The 22,623-nt window shown below is 35.4% G+C and overlaps 1 protein-coding gene across 1 annotated transcript; it reads left to right on the forward strand.

Moving 5' to 3' along the window:
- The first annotated feature begins 2,673 nt into the window (after positions 1 to 2,673).
- LOC104115880 (uncharacterized) lies at positions 2,674 to 16,592 on the forward strand. The gene is made up of 15 exons (XM_009626598.3): positions 2,674 to 2,831; positions 4,166 to 4,339; positions 4,775 to 4,826; positions 4,934 to 5,041; positions 7,280 to 7,364; positions 7,972 to 8,026; positions 8,141 to 8,512; positions 10,105 to 10,164; positions 11,575 to 11,673; positions 11,751 to 11,861; positions 12,543 to 12,614; positions 12,914 to 13,030; positions 13,851 to 14,000; positions 14,995 to 15,095; positions 16,116 to 16,592. Exons 1-15 carry the CDS (start codon positions 2,769 to 2,771, stop codon positions 16,444 to 16,446), a joined length of 1,950 nt encoding a protein of 649 aa, XP_009624893.1. The 5' UTR covers positions 2,674 to 2,768; the 3' UTR covers positions 16,447 to 16,592.
- The last annotated feature ends 6,031 nt before the right edge of the window (positions 16,593 to 22,623 follow it).

The following is a 22,623-nucleotide window of genomic DNA, read 5'->3' on the forward strand; positions in this document are numbered from 1 at the left end:
TAATATTGCATACAGGTAATGTAAGTGACCCGCCTTAGCCTCGTCACTACTTCGTCGAGGTTAGGCTCAGCACTTACCAGTACATGGAGTCGGTTGTACTGATACTACACTCTGACTTCTTGTGCAGTTTTTGGAGTTGGTCCCATCGGCGTACTATAGACTTGCTCGGATTTCAGCTACTCAGAGGAGACTTGAGGTATAACTGCACGACGTCTGCAGTTCTGAAGTCCCCGTCTACTTTACTTTAGCTGCGTGTTTATTTTCAGACAACTTTATTTTATTCAGGCCCTTATTTGTATTATTTTAGAAGCTCGTGCACTTGTGATACCAAATTCTGGGATGGTATTTAGACACCGTTATTTTTATAGATTACTCACTATATTCAAGACTTTACTTCCGCAATCGTTCTTTGTTATTAATAAATTTTTAAAAAATTATTTAAAAATTGATTAATATTATTCTAACGTTAGCTTGCCTAGCAAGTAAAATGTTAGGCACCATCACGGTCCGAAAGTGGAAATTTCGGTTCGTGACACAACCCATTCATAAAGATCTTTTGAATCAGATTGTATGCAATCATGTACTCGTGATTTTGTAATTTTTAGGGTATCACTGAAGATTTAGCTTAATCTAGAGATTGAATTCTTATTCACGTTTGTTTATTATTTTGGATTGTTTTGTTAATGATTAGAGAATGATTTTTTGCTTTTAGAAGAAATCTACCCGTGGACCAACTGTGTCACCTTTTAAAAATAGAGTTACAAACTTGTAATTTAAATTTTTTTTTTTAATTTAAGATTTTAAAATCAATTAAAACTCTGCTTATTACATCGTTCCTTATTTGAATTATGTAGAAATTCTAATACTTAAAAATTTAAAATCAATTATAGCTTATATAATTTTTTCCCCTTATTTGAATTATTTTAAATAACTATAATACATACCATCTTAATTTTCCTTAGGATTCATCTCCACATTGATTTCTTTCCAAGTTTCTGTTTCATGTTTGAAACACATATGAGTGTAGTTATTGCTTTTATTGCTCTTACAATTGATATAGAGACCATTATAACAAAAAAAAATGAATTCTTAAAGTGGGATGTCAATCACAAAAATATTTTAAAATATTGATTGACTCTTATTAGGTGCCAGATTTGAGAGTGGTTTAGTTATTCTACCTAAATTTAGCAACAAATTATAGACTACTTTGGTAAATAGAATAATTTTTAAATTTTTCTAATAATCTGAATTATCACTTCAAATTGATAATAAATAAGTGTTCCTTTTGGTTTGATATTTTGTTGATTGAATCACGACAACACTCAGATCATGAGGTCCAAGTCGAGATCTAATATATAAAGTTTCAATCACTGCAAAATATTGAGTATGAAGTCCAAATCAATTTCTAAAATAACAACGGTACAATTTACAACAAGACACTTTTTTGGGGATAAATCTTCTCTCCTTGATGAATACTAAACAAATAGTATGACAATTTGGTATCATACTATTTAACAGTTTCTCAAAAGAATTGACAATTAGGCGATATTATAGGTTATTATTATTGAAATCTGAATTACTTTCTGTACTTGTATATAATATTTTATTAATAGACGCGGAACACACGTGCAATGCAGTACACTAAAACTATTTGTTATTAGAAATCTAAAGTTATATGGCCCCATTAATTTACTTATCCTAAGAGTGGTAACTTTTAAAAAACAGGGTAATACTTATCAACTTCACATTTAGCAAATACTGAATTTCTTCAATTTGCTGCGATTTTGCTACAGAGGCGTCCGTTTCTGCTTTCAATTGTGGATTTTAAAAAGGACTAAATCTCCAGAATTTGAGTAATCTATGGTCACTAGAAATAACTATTTGTGTACAACTTAACCACATATAAGTTCAATTCTTGAAGTTATCCATAAATTAAAATAATATTACTTATAACAAGAACAAGATATAGTAATTGTGTTTCTTAAACTTTAATTTATCACCATATAACACTCATTTAACTTTAATAAATTTGATATTGTAAGAGTCAAAATCAAATTTAATTTTTTGACCATGACGTTTTGCTGAGCCGAGACTCCCGAAAACAGTCTCTTTACCCCGGGTAGGGGTAAAGTTTGCGTACAGTCTACCCTCCCCAGACCCATTAGTGTAATTACTACTGAGTTGATGTTGATATTGTTTGTTGACTATGACGTTTTGCATCGAATTTTTCCAAAAAAGAAAATATACAATATAGGACTAATGAATATAAGTAAATCATGCACAGAGTGCTCGCCCGAAGTGCAGAGATTATAGCGGCTACATATTTACCCTCTTACAAAAAAAAATATATATATAAGTAAATTACCAAAGATTGTGGTAACATTGTAGCGATTGCGTTTCCCTCCTATCAAAACAAAATATAAGTAAATCAACAAATATTTTGATAACAACACAGTGAGTCGAATTAATTTAATCCTTAATTAGATTTTACGGGTAAATTGCATTAATCCAATCCTAAAGTGGGTAATAAATACCCGATAAAAAAGAAATATATAAATTTTCGTTCACACAAGTACCACTGGAAAACGAAAACCGTCACCTGCTCATTCTCACCTCTTTCTTCGTCTCTAAGACAAGCTTTCTACTTCAACTGTTCAACATAACCCCCCCCCCCCCCCCCCCACTCCACCCCACCCCCCGCAACCCGAACACAGAAAAAGCTCCCCCCACCCCTCACTCAGCCAAAACCTCCATTAAATTCACCGGCGATGCATGAAATTGACATTCACGATCTCTCCGACGACGCCGATTACGCTGCTTCTATTCAGCAAGTAAGCGATTCACAATTCGCAATTCGCAAATCATGTTTATCTCATCGCTATGTTCGAATCGTATAATTAGTACTTCACAATGCTTTATTTACGTTTGTGTGCATTAATTGATTTTATGTTGAGCATTTTATTTGATTAATTGCCTAATATTTTGTGATTATTTTTAGGTGTATTGTGTTTAATTGCTGATTATTTTGTGTATGTTTATCTCATCGTTATATTAAAATTTTTAGATTAGTACTTTACTATGTTTATTTACGTATTTGTGCATTAATTGATTTTATGTTGAGCACCTTTTTTGATTACTTGCCGAATTTTTGTGTGTGATTATTTTGAGGTTAAATTAAACTTGATTATTGAGGACTTATGATGAACTGTGTTTAACTGCTGATAATTACTGTATATTCGGATAAGCTAAATTTGCGCATATGCTGTGTACTTTGTATAGTTTTATTACTCTGATAATTAAGCAGGCTGTCCATACAATTACTACCTTAGTCATTTTTTATAACCAATATATCTCTGGGGGCACATGAGTTTCGCCAAAGTTGTTGGATATTGTCCCCGGCAAGATTCAAAAATTCGTGACGAGCACCTAACCCATACATTATGCGCTATGTTCTTACCATTAGACCAAAGCGCTGGGGACATTGCGATACCTTAGTAATTGCAGTTTGATTCTTTGTTAGCACCCAGTTTAGCAAGCTGTCCATAGCATTACTATACCTACCTTAATCATTGTGGTTTGGTTATTTGACAGCACTGGTTTAGCTTCCATGTGTTGAGAAGCCCTTAGCCAAAAGAGCCTACGAGTTCTATTAGTAACTGGCCATTTGGATCCTTTGGAACAACTATCAATTTAATAGATTGCGGAGAGGCCCTAATGACTATCGATGGAATCTATATATTGTGCTAGCTGTACCTACCATCTTCTTTCAGATCAATATCAACAATGCAGTTCATCCAGCGTAACTTAATATGAATTATGGTGCTCTGACGGACTAAATGTTGAATTGAACCTTACCAATTTCTGCTGGTGGTTATACTTATTTTTGTACTTGGTGATTTATTTTCAATTTGCTTTTTCAATTAAGAAATGAAAGAGAACAAATAAGATTCTCGCAGCTCGTTCTGATTTCTGAAGGATCTCATAATTTAATTATGCACGACTGTTTTACGTCTCTAGCATGACCACTTGATCGCGTGTGGAGGGGAAGCGGGTTTTTTTGTTTGTGATATATTCTAATTAGTAATTTAAAATGATCCTTTTAAAAAATATTAATATGAAATGACGAATTGAATGTGGTTTCTGTTGTCCGTGGATGAGCTTTCAGGGTTCAGCAAGCATGAATAGGAGTGATAGCAGTAAGCAGAGTTCATCAGGGGAACAAGAAGGTGCTGAAATAGTATATTTGAAAGATAATGTGGCAATTCATCCGACTCAGTATGCTTCAGAGAGGATCAGTGGTCGACTAAAGCTGATCAAGCAAGGAGGTTCTCTGTTTATGGTATACATCTACTTTATGTTTGTGGAGGGAGAGTAGTTTTACAACTGGTTCAACTCTCATTTAGGCGAACTTACTTTTTGATAGTTTTGATTTGAGGGAGAAATAAAGTTTCACTTTTGGTGCATAACCGTAGGAGGTTATATGAATGTTGTCAAGTCCATATTCAATCCTAAATAACATGGAGACGGATGTGAGACATAGTTCTTAAATGGTCAAATTTTCATTGCTATGAAATCATGTTTCCTTGTGCTTTGCTTCTTATATATAGGGATGTAAAGAGCTGGGTTCTTAAATTCTTGATGTAATTACAAAGCAAAGTGTTGCTGTCACATAAAACAAGGAGAAAGGGAGAGGGGTTGTCTCTAACATTTGTAGCACATTAAATTTTTGGTTCTACCCTCTGAATGTGCAATTGAATTATTTTTGCTGTGACAGACTTGGATTCCATATAAAGGGCAAAGCTCGAATGCAAGGTTATCTGAAAAAGGTGGGGGTCAATTATCTGTACTGTGACTCAGAGGAAAGAGCAGCTGTCTGCAGCTAATTTTCCATGGGCTGTTGTGTAATGGTTGTTCTTTATATATCTTGGTGCAGATAAGAGTCTTTATACTATACGAGCAGTTCCATTCTCGGATGTTAGGTCAATTCGCAGACACACTCCCACCCTGGGGTGGCAATATGTTATTGTAGTTTTATCATCAGGTATTTAGCTGTGCTGTATTTCATTAGTGCATCTTTTTCATAGTAGCAAAGGTGAAGTGCTGTTTTGATAGATTAGTTCGAGTTGTCACCCTTGATCTCTTTTGGACATGTATAACCTTTCAAGTTAAAATGTTAATGTGCAATTACTCCTTGCAGAGTTCAAAGTTGCTTAATCTAGTACTATATGTTTCCTTGGCTGATTTTTTTGTATATCTTGAGAATCTAGCAAGTGGGAAGTCGTATGTGTATGTTGAAGCTATATGTATGCTCTCTCCCTGCATGATTAATTCCCTACCAAGTTAAGTGAGTAGCAACAAGAAACCCCACTGTTAGCTCCACTAGCTTGACAAGCTATAGACTGCTGGATTAGCTGTCCAAGACATATCTGAATAGAGTGGCTGTAACAGGAAACGGGAGTGGAATTAAGCAGACAGAAGAAAAAAGACAAACCAAGAAATAGATATTTTTTTTTTGTTGGAGGGCTAAAGTTTTAAGTTTTCTCTATTCTTGTTTAAATAAATTTTGGTGTCAATTGGAAATGTTTTCTTTCTTGTATTTTTTCAGCTCTTCTTGTATGCAAAATAAACATGTAGAAGGAAACTGTTAGATAGTTATTATGTATAGTGTCCCACATCACGCAATAGATGTTTAGTTCGGTGTAAACAATGTATATAAATAGGTCTACTGTAAGACACTTTAGTTAATATAATATTAATATAATTTCGTCATTATTTCTCACAGAAACTTTCACTGTCTTATTTGTCATTTCTGGCCAGTGCAAACTCAATCTTAGATGGGGGAGAATAGTGAGGACGAAGAATTGATTTAACTGGATTGTAAAAGGCTAGTCATTCATTGTCTGTTTTTGAAACAGCTCGGAAAATCTTGCAACAACAACATGCCCAGTATATTCCCATAAGTGGAGTATATTCCCATAAGTGGGGTCTGGGGAGGGTAGTGTGTACGTAGACCTTACCCCTATCTTGAGCAGGTAAAGAGTTGTTTCTGAAGGACCTCTGCTCAGTTAAGCACAGTAAATAGCAGTAAAGAAATGCAATATATATAAACAGAAAAAATAAAAAGGAAAAAAAAAATTATAGGAAGGAAACATGAGCAATATCTATAGTTAACCAAAACGAACCAGAAGCAATATTAGGTAATAATATGCAAAGAATAGACCACAACTAGCGTAATGCTAAAGTTATCGGAAAGAAAGGGAAATATGCTATACTACCTACTAACCTTCTACCCTAATCTTCGACCTCCATAACTTCCTATCAAGGTCATGTCCTCAGTAAGCTGCAGAAATGCCATGTCATGCTTAATCACCTCTCCTCAATACTTCTTAGGTCTCCCTATACCCCTCCCTAGATCCCCATATGCAACCTCTCCCACCTCTTTACCGGTACCTTCGGGCATCTCCTTCTCACATGCCCGTACCATCTAAGCCTCACTGCCCGCAGCTTATCCTCCACGGGAGCCACCCCTACCTTATCCCGAATAACCTCATTCCTGATCCTGTCTCTCCTAGTATACCTACACATCTATCTCAACATCCTCATTTCTGCTACCTTCAACTTCTGGACATGAGAGTTCTTAATTGTCCAACATTCCACCCCATACAATATAGACGGTCTAACCACCACTCTTTAGAACTTACCTTTTAAGTCTTAGTGACACCACCTTTTAAGTCTTAGTGACACCTTCTTATCACACAAGACACCGGAGGCAATGTATTTTGACATTATGGACCAGATTTGGTTAAATTTTCTGCATATGTTTGTTCGTTTGTAAAAGTAGCTCCGTTTTTTCTCTATTGTGGCACCAACTGGCAACCTATGTACAAAGAAAGTGGAGCAGGCAACAAATTCTTATTAGTGGTTGGCTATATATGAAATATCAATTTGATTTAAGTTATTTCTTTTTAACCATTCTCTGTTATTTTTGAATGGATTTTACTTTCTTTGGCAACTCTCTGTAATCAACATTATTTTAGAATAGCTTTGGTGATTCTTCTTGTTCCAAGGAAATCATGATGATTAAAGAAGACAATTCTTCTTAGAATTGTATAATGCATATATATGTTTTCTTGATGGATAAATTCTTGTATGCTATCTACCTTATGATATTTCCGCTCAGCTTTTTAGTGGATTTTTTTATAATTCTGTTATCATCATATTATCAGTTTGACTGCAACTATTGCATCTTGAGCTTACTTCCTACATCCATCACTTGCAGGACTGGCATTTCCTCCACTTTATTTCTACAATGGTGGTGTCCGGGAATTTCTTGCAACAATTAAGCAACATGCATATCTTGTGAGGTGGTGTTCTTTCGTGCATTGGCTTTGTCATTATCATGAATAAGCAATAACACTAGTAAACCAAATTCACCTCAGCATTCTTTTTGGGGTCAGAGTTCATAAAAATGAGAGTAGAAATTAAAACTAGATAGTTCACAAATGAATTGATGCTTGATGATAAATAACAGTGAATAAATTAATTGCGATGTCGTATGAAGATCAAATAACTTACTATTTGTTTTTGGTGGATGAGGAAAAAAAAGACAATCTAAGGATGTCATAGATGGAAGGGTAAATCCTTCTGCAAATACTATAATGTGGTGTCACCTCTAGTTGACATTCAATGGTAATCCAGCTAAATTACAGGCATACCTACTATGAATTCTTTTCAGGTTTTTAAAGTAGCTGAATTGCAGGTATACCAGTGACCAATTGTTTCCAGATTTAAAAGTATATTTGCTGATGCTAGTCTGTCAATAGAATATATTTTCTCATACTGCTAGAAATTGGGATCTCGATTTGTTTTTGTTCCAGTTTTATCTTGTTACAGCGAACTAGTAGTGGGAGAGAGAACTTTTTTGTTAGATAAAGGCCTTTCCGTTCTTACTGATGAGTTGTATGTTTCCAGGTCAGCTGAAGATGCTAATGTATTTCTCGTCAACGATTTTCAAGATCCACTCCAGGTGTGACCAGTGTTGATTAATCAATTGGTTAACCAATTTAAGAGCTTGTGTGAAGAGCTTCATCATGATTCATGAATACTCACTTCTGCTCATACTTTAATTTGCTTCTTACAGAGAACTCTCTCCTCCTTGGAGCTTCCTAGGGCTGTTTCTGTGGCTAACAGTCCATCTTCAGCTGCTGCACCTACTGATGGGGAAACTTTTGATAGAAATTCTGCATTTCTTCAAGAAAATGCCAGGCAATGGCAAAAACATAATGATCCTGCTCGAGATTTGTCCATTCAAGTGCTAGAGAAATTTTCTCTTGTGACCAGATTTGCTCGTGAAACAACATCTCAACTTTTTCGTGAAGCTCAGGGAGATGGTTTCATTCCTAGTGACAGGAGGAAGCAAGACCAAAAAACAAATGATTATCCTCGCATTGCTGAATCTAATGATGTTCAGAAGTTGCCTGAAGATGTTCAAGTGCCTGCAGATCCCTTGGAGGTGAAAAAACTTGCATATTTTAATCTTTGTTTCTGCATTTATATTATATGGTTAGTCATGTTGTTCGCTTACATTATTCCTAGGTTTGCCAGGAGCCGACTTCATTTCTTATAGAAAACATTAGAACTCCTACTAGGGATAATTGTGGGACTTAGAACCTTATTTTGATAAAGTAGGACTCAGAGAACCTTAGAACTCCTACTATGTACATTATTACAAACTTTTGAGTACTGGAGTGGAACAGGGCCATTTGGAGCATAATGGGCAAAGAGGATTCATATGGCTGTCGGATAATCAGTTTCGCATTGAGGCTTAGTGCTGTCACAGCGTTGTTGTATTCGGTGATTTTCTTAGAAAAGGTTATCTTTTTCTCAAAATGGTAAAAGCTGGTTTCAAGTAAGAACTAATTACCGGAAATCAGTTTGCCTAATATTATGAGTCGGTATGCCTTTTAAATGTCCCATCAGTTAAGTCATTGAGTATCCTCAGTATCTGTGACAAGTCTTAGCGTACATTATAGCGGTATGGGAAAGATGAAACATTTGATAATAAGATAAGTTTACTTCACTCCTTATTTATCAGAAAAAGAGTTCAAATTCAGTCCTTTGACTTTCAGGTTTACCTTGAGTGATATAACGTCCTTCAAAATTAGGCATAACTTTTTTCTAAACCAACCATACTGATAAATCGTTTCTTTTCCTTGATGTTCTAGAATGTGTGTTAGCCTCTAGGTCAGATAGGGATGGATGAAGTATTTGACATGTTTTCTTTTTACTGATTAAAAATGTGTAAGAAATGCTTAACCCTTCAGTGCCGTTCCCTTGCCAATAGTTGGACTTGTAGTGATATCTAAGAAGTAAATTTTTTATCAGTGAAAAATTATTTTATTAAATAGCAAACACTAACTATGTGCTGTGGTTTTACAGACGAAAGTATTTATATTCTTTCCTAATTCTGAAGAATTCTAATGAAAGCTAGCTTATTAACAGCATCCTCAATATACTCGTTGCACCAGAAAGACAACCAGTTCTAGGCACTTACATATCCTACTGATTGACTCTGATTTGCTTTAAAAACACCTAAAATTTCGTCTTTTCACAAGGTCAAACCAAATAATCTAGGAACTTTTATGCTTGAGAATAGTATTTTAAATTATAAATTATTGCCTAAGCTTCTTATAAATAATGATAATAATACTGCTTTATCCAAAAAATAATAACAATATATTATTATTATTATTATTAGTATTAGTATTATTGTTGTTGTTATTATTATTATTATTATTATCAAAAAAGTAATAGTATTATTTATTGCCTAAGCTACCAACAGTATGAATCATACTAGCAAGGATGGGGATTCAGGGTAGCTCACATGGTGGGATGCCCAAACTTTCACCATGTAGGTGGGGATTCGATTCTTCATAGAGTATTCCCTCCCCCATTTCCCCCTTCCCCTCCCCCTCCCCCGGTGGGTAAAATAGGGTAGCTTGAGTTATTTCGGGACTTCTAATCTCCTTATTTTTCTATTTCTAAAAGTTATAATTTCATTAGTCCTCTTTCTGCGTTTGATCTATGCCAGTTTTTCTTCCGCAGTTTGACAAATTGTCACTAGTATGGGGGAAACCACGGCAACCTCCACTGGGAACAGAAGAGGTAGAAGGCTATCTTTTTGCACTTGTAAAATGCTAGTATAATGGCTATTAGGCACAAGCAAATGTTTCGACATTCATTTCCTGTCTATCTCATTGTATTCGATTTGTCATAATTACTTGTGCATGTGCCATGAAGCAACTAAATTCATTGAGTTTTAAGTAGACTGTTGCACAAGGTGTTAACTCTGTCATAGATTCTCAATTTTTTTTGTCAGAGCATGCAGATGTCAGTGTCTCACCAATTTTCCACTTGCACATCTTTTTAATTTTAACCATTGTATTAGAAGAAATTCCTAATTGGTCTAGAAGTAGCATTTGTAAACCACCTATCTGTCTTTTTTCTATTTATCATGTAGAAACTTTCTTTGCGTAAACAAGAAATTCTCTTTGTTTTAAATCAATTATATCTTCTGGATTCCCATGAATTCTCCATTGAAGGCGTGATATTACTAAACTGATGATTTCTTTGGTGCTTCTTACAGGGAATGTTTTTCAAAGATAGAATGTTATAATTCTAAATATCAGGCCATTTTAGCTGAACAATATTGAGGCATTATGTCACTAATAAAAGGGGGTGGGGGGTGGGGGGATTGTGTCTCTAAGAAATCAATTTAGTGACTCGCTTTGCAATCCAACTTTTGAACTCTTATGACATTTGATGTTATTGGTAAAGACTAAGCTATGTTAGAACTTGAACTAGTTTTGAGATAGACAATCTCTTGCAAGACTGCATCTATAAAAATATTCTTGGAGGTAGTGCTATCCATGTTCAAAGCTAGCCTTCTCAAATACTTTTAATTTGTAATTTTGAGATCTGTGTGTTTTAGTTTTTACTTGTGACCTTTTGAAATGCAAGATGTAAAACATATTGGTTCTTCTGATTTTTCTGTTGAGATTGTTTAGTTCTTTTAACTTTCGATACTGTTATTTGTATATGTGTGTGCGTATATATGTTGTTGTATGTGTATTATTTGCACCACAAATCTTTCCCGGGAGAAACAGCTTGGGTAAATGTTAATGCATCTGTAAGTTTAAATAAAATCTTTTAATGTCTAATAAATTGTCATTCAGTGAGAGTATTTATTATCATAGAGCAATAGTCTTTATCAGAATTAGAGAGTCAAGTCTATATGATCCATTTCCACGATTAGCGTTCAGTAGAGCAGATATATGTCCAATACAATTCTATCTTAATGTGTGTTATTTCCTTTGCATGATTATCTGAGAATGCTAATCCATTGGCAAGGCTTACCTTGCTCTTTTGTTAAATACTGCACATCTGGTGCGTCTTCGACGACATCCATATTTGTAAATTTGCATGGATTATAACAAATTGTGGGTTTTTGCTATGTTGGCCTATTGTTTTTATTGCATTCACAACTAAGTTCCTCATGTTTTACTCCCTATACAGTGGTCTGCTTTCCTGGACTGTGAAGGTAGAGTCACAGACTCGGAAGCAGTAAGAAAGAGGATATTTTACGGAGGAGTCGAACAAGGTCTGCGTAAAGAGGTCTGTCCTTGTACAGGTCAACCCCACTCTGCGTCCGTTTCTATGAGCATGAATATATTTATATGTCTTTATGGCAGGTGTGGCGATTTCTGTTGGGATATCATTCATATGATTCAACTTATGCGGAGAGGGAATACCTTGTGTCTGTAAGAAAGTCGGAATATGAAACGATTAAAAACCAGTGGAAGGTTTGTCATATTCTCACGCTGGGGGCTTTGGGGGGGGGGGGGGGTTCAAAAGTAAAATGGTCCTGATTCCTTATTTACTCAATCTTTGTAGATGTTTTCCTTCAAATAGTATGATTATGCGATAGTTTAAATTTTAGATCACATTAGGTGCAATAAGATCCTTTTCTTCTTACATTTGTTTGATACTCTTGTAAGTTTAATGTCTCTGACACTTGCCTATTTGATATTTGGGGGTTCGTCTTACATTTTGCAAAAATACAGATTGCTTATTAATACTGATTTCCATGTTGATGCTGCCATAGCCTGGTTTACTAATGGATATAGTGATTAATCATAGTTAATTAAGAATGAAAAAAATTATAAGTGTTCCTGGAGATTAAACAACTTTCTGATGCTTTTCTCATGGGAGACTCCAAACAGATCATCGAGGAGCTTGGAAAAAGTTGATTCCCCGGAACTTGGTTCCGGGAGTGTTATTCAATAATGTGAAATACTAGTTTCATGTGAAGGATTAAATGAATTAAATCTTTTATCTTTTAGATATGGTTTTTCATGTGGGAAGTATATCCCTATGTTTTCCTATTGTCCGAAAGGAGCCAAGACAAGAAAGCCTCTCTGAGATATTTTTTTTTGCTAAAAATGTAGTTTAAATCTGATCTGCGCTGACCTTTTTCTCTGCAGAGCATCTCTAAGGAGCAGGCTAGAAGATTTACAAAATTTCGAGAGAGGAAAGGCCTTATTGAAAAAGATGTGGTATGTGTCAAATTTATCTATTTTCACGGGCATGTAAATGTTTTTTTTTTAAATCCCTCCCAAATTAGGAGGATCTATAGTGTTTCCACACTTGCCCTCCAGCGTGACTCGAACCCAGGACCTAACGGCCTGTAAATTTTTTTTGTTTGAGAACCAAGATGCTTTTTTCATCCTTGCAATTCACAATCAGTGATACTACTAAAACTACTATTATTGGTTATTATTATGTTTATTATAAGGGGGAAAACTGACATTTTATTCTTCTTTCTTCCATTGTTCTTTCTTATTTGATCTGCAAGGTAAGGACTGATCGGTCAATTTCATTCTATGATGAGGATGACAGCCCGAACATTAAATGTTTGCGTGATATACTGCTGACTTACTCATTCTACAACTTTGATTTGGGTTACTGTCAGGTAACATCTTCCTATACGCTTAATTGTGTGTCTCTTTGCTGATCAATACGTTCACATACTGTTTTCCAAACAATTTGATCGTATGTGAGATCTCTGCTACATACATGTTTTTGAATTTCTGGCATTGAACTCCTTCTGGTCTGTTGCTACCCTTTTCTTTCTCTCTTGATCGGGTTGTAGCCAATATTGGATGACTTGAGCTTGAACATTGACTATTTGTTGGTTGCACCCAGTCCAAGATTATGATGTTAACTTTGTCCAGACATCATCAGTAGATTTATGGGAGAATAACTTTGTAAAATTAAACAACAGAACTAGAAAGTTCTAATTTCTTTTTCTACACTATTCTAACTCTGAAAATTCTACATTAAACTGGAGAATTTTCTTAGTCAGAAGATTTACAAACTATAAATTTTCTCCTCAAGATTGCATTAAGTTTAAATATTATTGGGTTTTGCCATAACGAAGCAGCAAGATATATATGTCGTTTCTTGTAAGTCTATTAGTTACCACTGAAATTTCACAATAGTTGACCTTTGCAACCATTTTATCACGGGAAGATACAACCTTTCAGATTCTATGTAATATATATTACTTGTCCTAACTGATATTACCAAGCCTGTCTTATTGATGGTTATTTGATTTTCTCATATTCCCAAAAATCAATTCGTTGGTGTGATATTTGTGAAGATACCATACTCTATCCTATTGTGGAAGCCCTTTTTACTCAAATATTCTCGGTGCAACTTAATGCCTCTTCCTTTTCTTTCATAGTTTCTCACTGATATATCAACAAACATCTTATTCTCTCGAGTTGCAGGGTATGAGTGATCTCCTTTCACCAATATTATATGTCATGGAAGATGAATCAGAATCATTTTGGTGCTTTGTGGCATTGATGGAACGACTGGGACCGAACTTTAACCGTGACCAAAATGGAATGCACTCTCAGCTTTTTGCATTATCAAAGGTTCTTTCCCTCACACTCTCTCTCTTACTCACTCACACTCTCCCCCTCCCTGCTCTCTTGTTTCCTGTTCCTAAAACCCCCTATGGGTGGGATCTCCAACTTTACGAGAAGGTTCTAGCATCAGCATTTACCTCCCAATGAACCCCAAAGAGAGAGTGCACTTAACCAGAGATCTATTGTAAGGGTGCAGTGCAAGAGACTGTCATGTCTGCCCAAATTCAGAAGTTTATGTCTTAACCGTGTTTTGTTCTCTCTTTCCTTGTCGCTGTAATTGTTTTGAAAGAGTAAACTGATACAGGAGTAGTCGGCATGTGTTTATGCCCCAAGCGTGTCCGAGATGGCCATGGAAGAAGATAAAGTACTGATAATTCCTAGGTAATAGGATTTGACCGAGGTCTCTTTGGTGTTACCCCTGGACTTCGAGTATGCTCCTTTCTTAGTTGTGAAATAGCACGTGCCTTTAAAATATTGGGTTTTATTGCAATTAAGAATTATTGAGTTTTGGGTGTCAAATGAAAGGATTAGCTTTATTGGTCTTCTAACTGATAAAGAAATGGACCTTGGGCCTAATTCAACCCCAAAAGCTAGCTCAAAGGGTGATGACAACTCAAGCCATATAAAGAGACCTAGTCCCCCATCCCTTAGCCGATGTGGGAGATTCAACACTAACATGCTACCTGTCTAAGAAAGCCTAACCTTTGTTGATACACATTCATTGGCTTTATATATCTGTGTCCGCCTGTTTATCTTGAGCTGGTAGGAACTGGTTGTTCAGCAAGTGACTTCATAAAAAAAATGGCTGTTCAGCAAGTGACTTCATAAAGAAAATGGCTGTTCAGCAAGTGAATAGTCCCATGCCATCACCAGTTCTTCCTTGTTTCCATACCTTCTGATTCTATCCAGCTATGTAGATTCTTCTTTTGTATTATACACTTTGAGCTGATAAGTATTTGCTTTCCTACAGAAAATTAATGTTTTTACTGTGCTTATGCAGTTGGTGGAGTTGTTAGACAGCCCTCTGCATAATTATTTCAAACAGAAGGACTGCTTGAATTATTTCTTCTGCTTCCGCTGGGTTCTTATACAATTCAAAAGGCAAGCTGCATACTCTCTTTTCATCTTCTTCTTTTTCCTTTTGCATTGATTTCTAATCACTATTTTCAATCTTATATTTGGAATGTTTCTGCTCAAAAGAATCTTAGTTGGACTGTTCCATATGATTAAGTGGAAAATCACAAAGAACTTTAGCTGCCCTTTGAAGTTGTTAATCCCATCTCTTGTACTAGCTTCCTGCCCCTTTCCTTCAGTGTGCATGCCACTTTTGTATTTCCCTTTGTCTTACTATGTTCTTCCATTGACCCTCAGACAGTTAACTGGTCCTGGGACCTGAAGTAACATTTTTCTTTCCCTATCTTGTTCACCTGAATGCGCTTCTGATACCTTGAATCCTGCCCATTTTCTAGATGTCCTGAGCCTACCCAAAGTTTATTTCATCTCATGCCTGCATACTCGTATGAGTCCTGCACATTCATAAAGCTAAATGCATGAAGGGAATAGGTAATCCTGTTCCTTCATTAGAGAAAAACGTGTGAGTAATCAAAATGCTACCATTTTGTACTTCACAGGAAATATTCACAATTAAACAAAGTCAAGGTTACGAGCTCAGCTTTTAACTGCCACTATCTTGGATATTAGTCAAGATACTCACGAACAGGCATGAATCCAAATTAACTTGCTTACAACCCATGTCAGCACTTTCCTATCAAAGGGACATGGTTTCCTGTTTCGTATGTGCACTAAGATTTTATGGATGTGCATCCTTTTCTCCAACAGCACCCTTCTCCATGGGGAGAAAAGAACGAAAGAAATGAATTATGCAAAATTCTTTTATTTGCTTACCCACCACTGTGAACTGTGCTGGGATACACTATCATTGTTTGAAAGTTACCATTGTGGTTCTTCTAGTTTCTTCAGTGCAGTTCTCTTTTCTCAAATCCTGTACTGCTTTCTTTACTGTCAGCCTTGGATGCCACTAAATATGTGCTCCAATTTGCTGCTTCAATTTGTTTTTCTGTATTAGTTTAGTTTATTTATTTGTTGATTTGTCTTTTGTAGGGAGTTTGAATTTGAGAAAACCATGCGGTTGTGGGAGGTATTATGGACGCATTATAGGAGCGAGCACCTTCATCTCTATGTCTGTGTCGCAATTCTGAAAAGATATCGAAGCAAAATAATAAGAGAGGAGATGGATTTCGACACGCTATTGAAATTTATCAATGAGCTGAGTGGCCATATTGACCTGGATGCTATTCTCAGGGATGCAGAGGCTTTGTGTATATGTGCTGGTGAGAATGGTGAATCTTGCATCCCTCCCGGAACTCCGCCTTCATTACCACTTGATGATGCTTCAATGTACTATCAACAGGATGATGATGATGTACTATAATTTCTTCTTAGGCTGTAAAATTTCTTAGTTCGATAAATGACCTTCAAGATCAACGATATTTTTTCCACGTGCATATAATGAATTCATGTAAAGCGGACGAAGCAGATTTTTGCCAGTAATCTCTTCTTCGTCAGTTTTTTTTACTATTTTTCTTGTCTCTGTTGTAATGCTTCAGCTTTTATGTTAGTAAGACACCCGTGTCCAACAACAGGAAAAAAAATAGCCAACAAAATACCCTGACATTAGAAAGGCGTGTATTACCACTTCAGCTTCACTTTCACAACTGACCTTCGTTAAGTCATTGTCAGGTCCACACAAAAAAAATATTACTTTCTCCGTCCCAATTTATGTGGTATCATTTGACTAGGCAGTTACAACAATAATATACTTAATGGAGTCTGGAGAGGATAGTGTGTATGCATATTTTATCCTACCTTGTGAAGGTATAGAGGTGTTTTCGATAGATGTTCGGCTCAAGAAAAGCATAATTAAAGCAGATTAGAATTGACTAGGCAGTTAGTTCAAGAAAACGGAAGAGCGCTATTTATGTCCCTGTACTATTGTATATTAGTTATTTGTACCCCCATCATACTATTCAACCTTTTCTATCCCTGCCGGGTTATTGATAAATCTATCCCTCTCATTAACGGACCCAGTCGGCCCGGACACGTGGCACAATTTTAAGACACCCGACCCTTTTTTTTTATAATTATCGCTTGGTTACCCATCCCAACACCCAATTTGAAACCCATCAACGACCCGATCCGTAACCATTTAACGGGTTCATTTAAATAGCTTCTCCTCAGCCATAGAATCACACTACGACCAAAAAACAGACCACCGAAATTAACGACACTCCATCCATCTGCCTATTCTTGAATCTCCTATGGTGTAAAGGTAATAAAATTCCACCAAAATGATAGATTCATTCTTGTTAGCCTATAATTTTTGTAGTAATGTGTCTTAAGTTAGCGTTTATTTTATAGGTTTAGGGTATAGGGTTTCCTGATTTTATCATTCTAGTTAAGGATTCGTGTATGTATTAATTTGTATATGATTTTTACTGCAATTTCTGATTATTCTAATGCAACTTTTGACTTTTTCTTTATTGACCAAATTTTGGCTTTATTGCATGTGAGTAAACTAGAGGTCCTGAATGTGGGGTAATCCAATTATTTTAGTAATTTTGTATTTCTTTTACACATTCAGTATTTTGGTTGATGTACTGGTCCCAATTTTTTTTTTCTCTTTGGGTGGTTTAGGGTTTTGGAGATGGTTTTATGGCTATGGTGGTTTAGGTTATGTGAACTTTATTATTTTTTTATGTGTTTTTCTTTGTTTTACTATTCTTATATGGTATTGTTTAATGCATGGATTAGTAATGAGTTAATTTAGTTTAGTTTGTGATTGGTCTCCTTAGCTCAACTTTCTTAGAATTTATTATCATTCATGATCTAATCTTTCTCTATGTTATTTAATTTCAGATCAACAATATGGTTAATCTGGACATAATATTCAACTATGGTGGGGGAATGGAGTAGAGAGCCACAAGTGAAGTATGCTAAGAACCCGTTGCACACTTGGACAGGTTATGACTCTGACCATCTTTCCTATAAAGATATTGTAGATGAGTTTTGCAATGAATTAGGATTTATTGGTGTTCAACAACTTATAGTTTCTGCCCCTTATGGTAGCTACGATGAAGTTGAAGGGGATAGTGGTATTATGCCTGTTAAGAATGGTTGGTACTGAAGACTACTGATTATAATAATATTAATTAGTTTGTTGTTGAGGAATGTGAGATATCAGTCTAAGTACCTAATATTACACAATATGTAGAGGTTGTAGTACCTGATTATGACGCTGCTACTGACTGTAGCTCAACTGATGGTGAGGATAGTGATGAGTATGATTCTGAAGAATTAGATACTATTGCAACTCAAAGAAACATGAGCACTACTGATTAGCTCCTTGATTATAAGGAACTAAACAAGAGTATGACTTTCAAGGACATCTCTCAAGCTAGGAAGTGTCTGAAACTCTATGCTATGATAAATAAGAAAGAGATAGTTCTTAAAAAAAGTGATACAACAAGGCTTAGGTATGAGTGTCAAATTGGCTGCCCATTTGTTTGTTTAATCATTAAAGATGGGGACTGTCCGGGGTAAGAATCAAGACCTTAAACCCACATCATGATTGCTATATTGCTTATGATAATGGTACTATTGACTACTGTACTATTGCATATTATTTTAAAAAAAAGTTACAAAATAATCCAAAATATAAAGTGAAATAGACGAGGGCTGATGCGAAAGATACATTTGAGCTGAATGTTAGTCATGGAAAATGCAAGAGGGCAAAAGCATTGATTCTTAATAAAATGCAAGGAAGCTTTAAAGATGAGTATAATAGGTTAGAGGCATATGCCAATGAGTTGAAGATCAGTAATCCCGAAAGTGATATTGTTATTAAATTATCAAAAGATGCACTAGTTGAAGGTAAGAGGAGATTTTTAAGAATGTATATATGTTTCAATGCACTAAAAATAGGTTTTAAGGCTGGTTTGAGGCCTTTCATTGGATTGGATGAGACATTTCTTAAGGAAAAAGCTAAAGGACATCTTCTAGTTGCTATTGGTCAAGACTCAATGAATCATTTTTATCCTATAACATAGGCTGTAGTGGACAAAGCAACAAACAGGACTTGGGACTGGTTTTTGGGATTGCTAAAAGGGTCATTGGACCTACAGAATGGAGAAGGACACACTTTCATCTCAGACATGCAAAACGTACTTTTCAGTTCTTTTCTGTTTTTTATAGTTTAGTATGTTAGTTTATTTCAATTCTTTTCTGTTTTTTTATAGTTTAATAGGTTATTTCATTTCAGTTGTTTTCTATTTTTCATAGTTTAGTAGGTTAGTTTATAGTTTATTTCAGTAGACTTTCTATTTTTTATAGCTTAGTAGGTTAGTTCATTTCAGTACACTTTCTGTTTTTAAATATTTTTCTTTTCTGGTTGCTCATGACTTGTAGGGTCTGATTGAGGCAATAAAAATAGCACTTCCTGAAGCTAACCATAGATATTGTGTTAGATACATTGAGGTTAATTGGTGTAAGAGATGGAGATCTGGGGAGATGAAGAAGATTCTATAGTGGTGTTCATGGAACACTTATGAGGGATATGGATGAAGATGCTATGAGAGATTTGCTACATTAACCTGCCCAGTCATGGTGTAGAGCTTATTTTGATACTGTGTGCAAAAACATAGCAGTGGACAATAATTTCACAGAGTCTTTCAATGCATGGATCTTGGATGCAAGGTACAAACCAATAATCAAGATGCTAGAAGATATTAGAGTTAAGGTTATGACCTTGTTGAGAGAACATGAAGATCAAGTAAAGTCATGGACTCATGACTTTAGTCCACAAAGCATGAATTGTATGCTGATTATTTGAAGATTGCTCACACATGTCTAGTTCACTTTAATGGAGATGATGGTTATGAGATTAGAGAAGGAGCAGATAAACATACTGTCAAAATGGAATTGAAGCAATGCAGTTGCAGGGCATGGTAACTCTCAGGAATACCATGTCCTCACACAATTAGAGTAGTAATATACAAGAGGAATGACCCTCTGGAGCAAATGCATTAGTGGTATAGCAAAGAGGCTACTCTAAAGACTTATTCACATAAGTTGCAGCCTGTTAGGGGTGAGAAATTCTGAAAAATAGACCCATCACAGGCCATGGAACCACCGCATTTGGTGAAGTTAGTAGGCGGGCCTAAGGTAAAGAGAAATATGCAAAAAGATGAGGCAAGTAAGAGACAAGGTGAATGGTCTGCTTCAAGGAAAGGGAGAACCATGAGCTGCAGCAACTGTGGAGAACCAAATCATAATGCAAGAGGGTGTACAAAGGTGATTATTACTCTTATTAGTCTTTAGCAGTAGACTTTCTATTATCTAACAATTTATTATTTATTTATGACAGCCATCTAATGTTCAATCTAAAGGAAAGCAGACAATGAAAAGGAAAAGAACTGTAGATTATGAAGACATTAATAAAAAAATACCATTATCAGGTCCCCAACAATCTCAAAATAGTCAAGCCTCCAACAGTCCACTTGTGTTCATTCCTACTCCAACTATTTTTGATAGCATTTCAAATCTCCGAGATGTTACTAGTAGGAGACTTTGACCTCCAGTATTTGCAGATGAAGAAGATTCTGTTATAAGGTCAAAAGTTATTTCAGAGACAAGGACAAGGCTTCAGGTGAGATAAGAGCCAAGTCTTCTATCTGTGACAAGAGTTATCACCTTAAGAGGTGGTTCAACTAATATGAGTGAGCCTTCAAATCTGCCATACTCACCGAGAGGACTCACATGGAAGGGAAAAGAGGTTGTAACTAGCAACCAACTGGAGATGCAAGCTCAGAAAAAAATTGAAAAGCTGTAGGCAAGAAAGGGAAAGAAAAGTACCATTTTGGAGTAATGGGAAGTAGGTTTTTGGAGTAATAGTTTGGAACTTAGTTTTTTGTCAAAACAATTCGGTTGGTGATGTAATTTATGGCTTCTGCGACTATATTTACTACTACTCTTTTATTGCTAGGTAGTGATGACAGTTGGATGCCATAGTATGACTTAGGTGGTAACTTCTTTTGGGGTTATAATATGGCATCCGTATGTCAATTCAACTGTACCTTAAGGGGTCGTTTGGTTGGAAAATAAGTTATCCCATGATTAACTATCCCGAAATTAGTTATCCAGGATTAGTTATCCCATCCTTCCATAGGGATAAAAAAATACTACAGTCCCGGGATAACTAATTCCGAAATTAGTTATACCACGATTTTATCCCAACCAAACATGGGATAGACTCAAATCAAATTTAATCACGAGATTAATTATCCCTTATACCTCGTACCAAATGAGCCCTAACAGTTAACATTTTAAACTAATGGTAATAGTTATTTAATCTATTTTTTATGTTATATTAATATCATGTTATATGTATCAACCAGTTTATGTGAATCTTAGCTATTGTTGAACAAACCTAGATTTGGATGGTTTGTTGTATTGATCTCCGTTGATGTTTTGATCTAGTTGGTCTAACATGTTATATGAACCAAGTAATTTTATGTTTAATAGATGAGAATCTTCAAACAAATGCAATAGCAATACATAATTTAAGTACTGTAATAGCTTCACCATAAACAAGTTTGATTTGTCCTCAAGTATTATTATCAGCTCACAAATCACTGGTGCTTTTCTAACTTCAAATCTAATGAGTTAACAAACCAATCCCAACCAAACCTAAAGACTCTACTTTGAACTTGTCCAGCTATTATCCCAACTATATTGTGAAAAGTTGTTACTTGTCCGATACTAACAAGAGGAACAATTCCATCTATGAAAATTTTTGGTTCAAAACAGGCAATTTTAGCAGTGAAGATAGGTGGTGCAAGGAGATTTAACTTCATCTTTCACCCAACAAAATAACATATATTACATTGCTCTAAGAGTCATGTTCATCATACAACCTAATTTAACTTCATAATACAAAATAGCCCAACACTAAATAATATTTAATTCATCAAACAAGCTGCAATTAAGGTACCAAATAGGACCCATGATATCAAAATAATTAAGTCCATTTTCTTGGAATTGGTCCTTTCCATTTGATTTGTAGCCTCCATTTCTTCAACTTTATTCTTCAATAAGTCCCTTTCCAGATAAGCCTCATCCAACATCGATTTCAATATGCTTATTTTGGTATCTCCAACTTCAATTATGGCCTCCATTGCTTCTACTTTTTCTTTTAATTTCAACCTTTCAAGCTTAGTTGCCTCCAATTGTGACTTCAACTTGCAAATAACAGTCATTGCTCTATCCGATAATACTTCATCAACCCATTCGAAATAACCATACGAAATTTTTCGGAAAAATGATTCAAACGATTTCAAGCTTGAAAATAATCAAACAATCAAAATACGATAATTATATAAATTAACTCACATCAGGTTTAGGACATTTGTAGAATCTTCGACCAGCGTTGCAAGGAGTATAAGCTGTAAAGTAGTGGGCAGTCATACCGCATAAACACCTCCTTTTTGAACCAACTTCTTGAGATGAACAACTACATTGTGACATTGTTGAAACTAAATGACATATTTACGGA

This window comes from Nicotiana tomentosiformis, chromosome 6, assembly GCF_000390325.3.
Source record: "Nicotiana tomentosiformis chromosome 6, ASM39032v3, whole genome shotgun sequence".
Taxonomy (NCBI): domain Eukaryota; kingdom Viridiplantae; phylum Streptophyta; class Magnoliopsida; order Solanales; family Solanaceae; genus Nicotiana; species Nicotiana tomentosiformis.

What these genes read in the sequence shown, in the direction of transcription:
- LOC104115880 (XM_009626598.3), top strand. Translation starts at nt 2,769, where the DNA reads ATGCATGAAATTGACATTCACGATCTCTCCGACGACGCCGATTACGCT. An exon ending in TGCAAGGTTATCTGAAAAAG is followed by an intron (nt 4,827 to 4,933) that starts GTGGGGGTCAAT and finishes ATCTTGGTGCAG; the next exon opens with ATAAGAGTCTTTATACTATA. An exon ending in AGCTTTTTGCATTATCAAAG is followed by an intron (nt 14,001 to 14,994) that starts GTTCTTTCCCTC and finishes GTGCTTATGCAG; the next exon opens with TTGGTGGAGTTGTTAGACAG.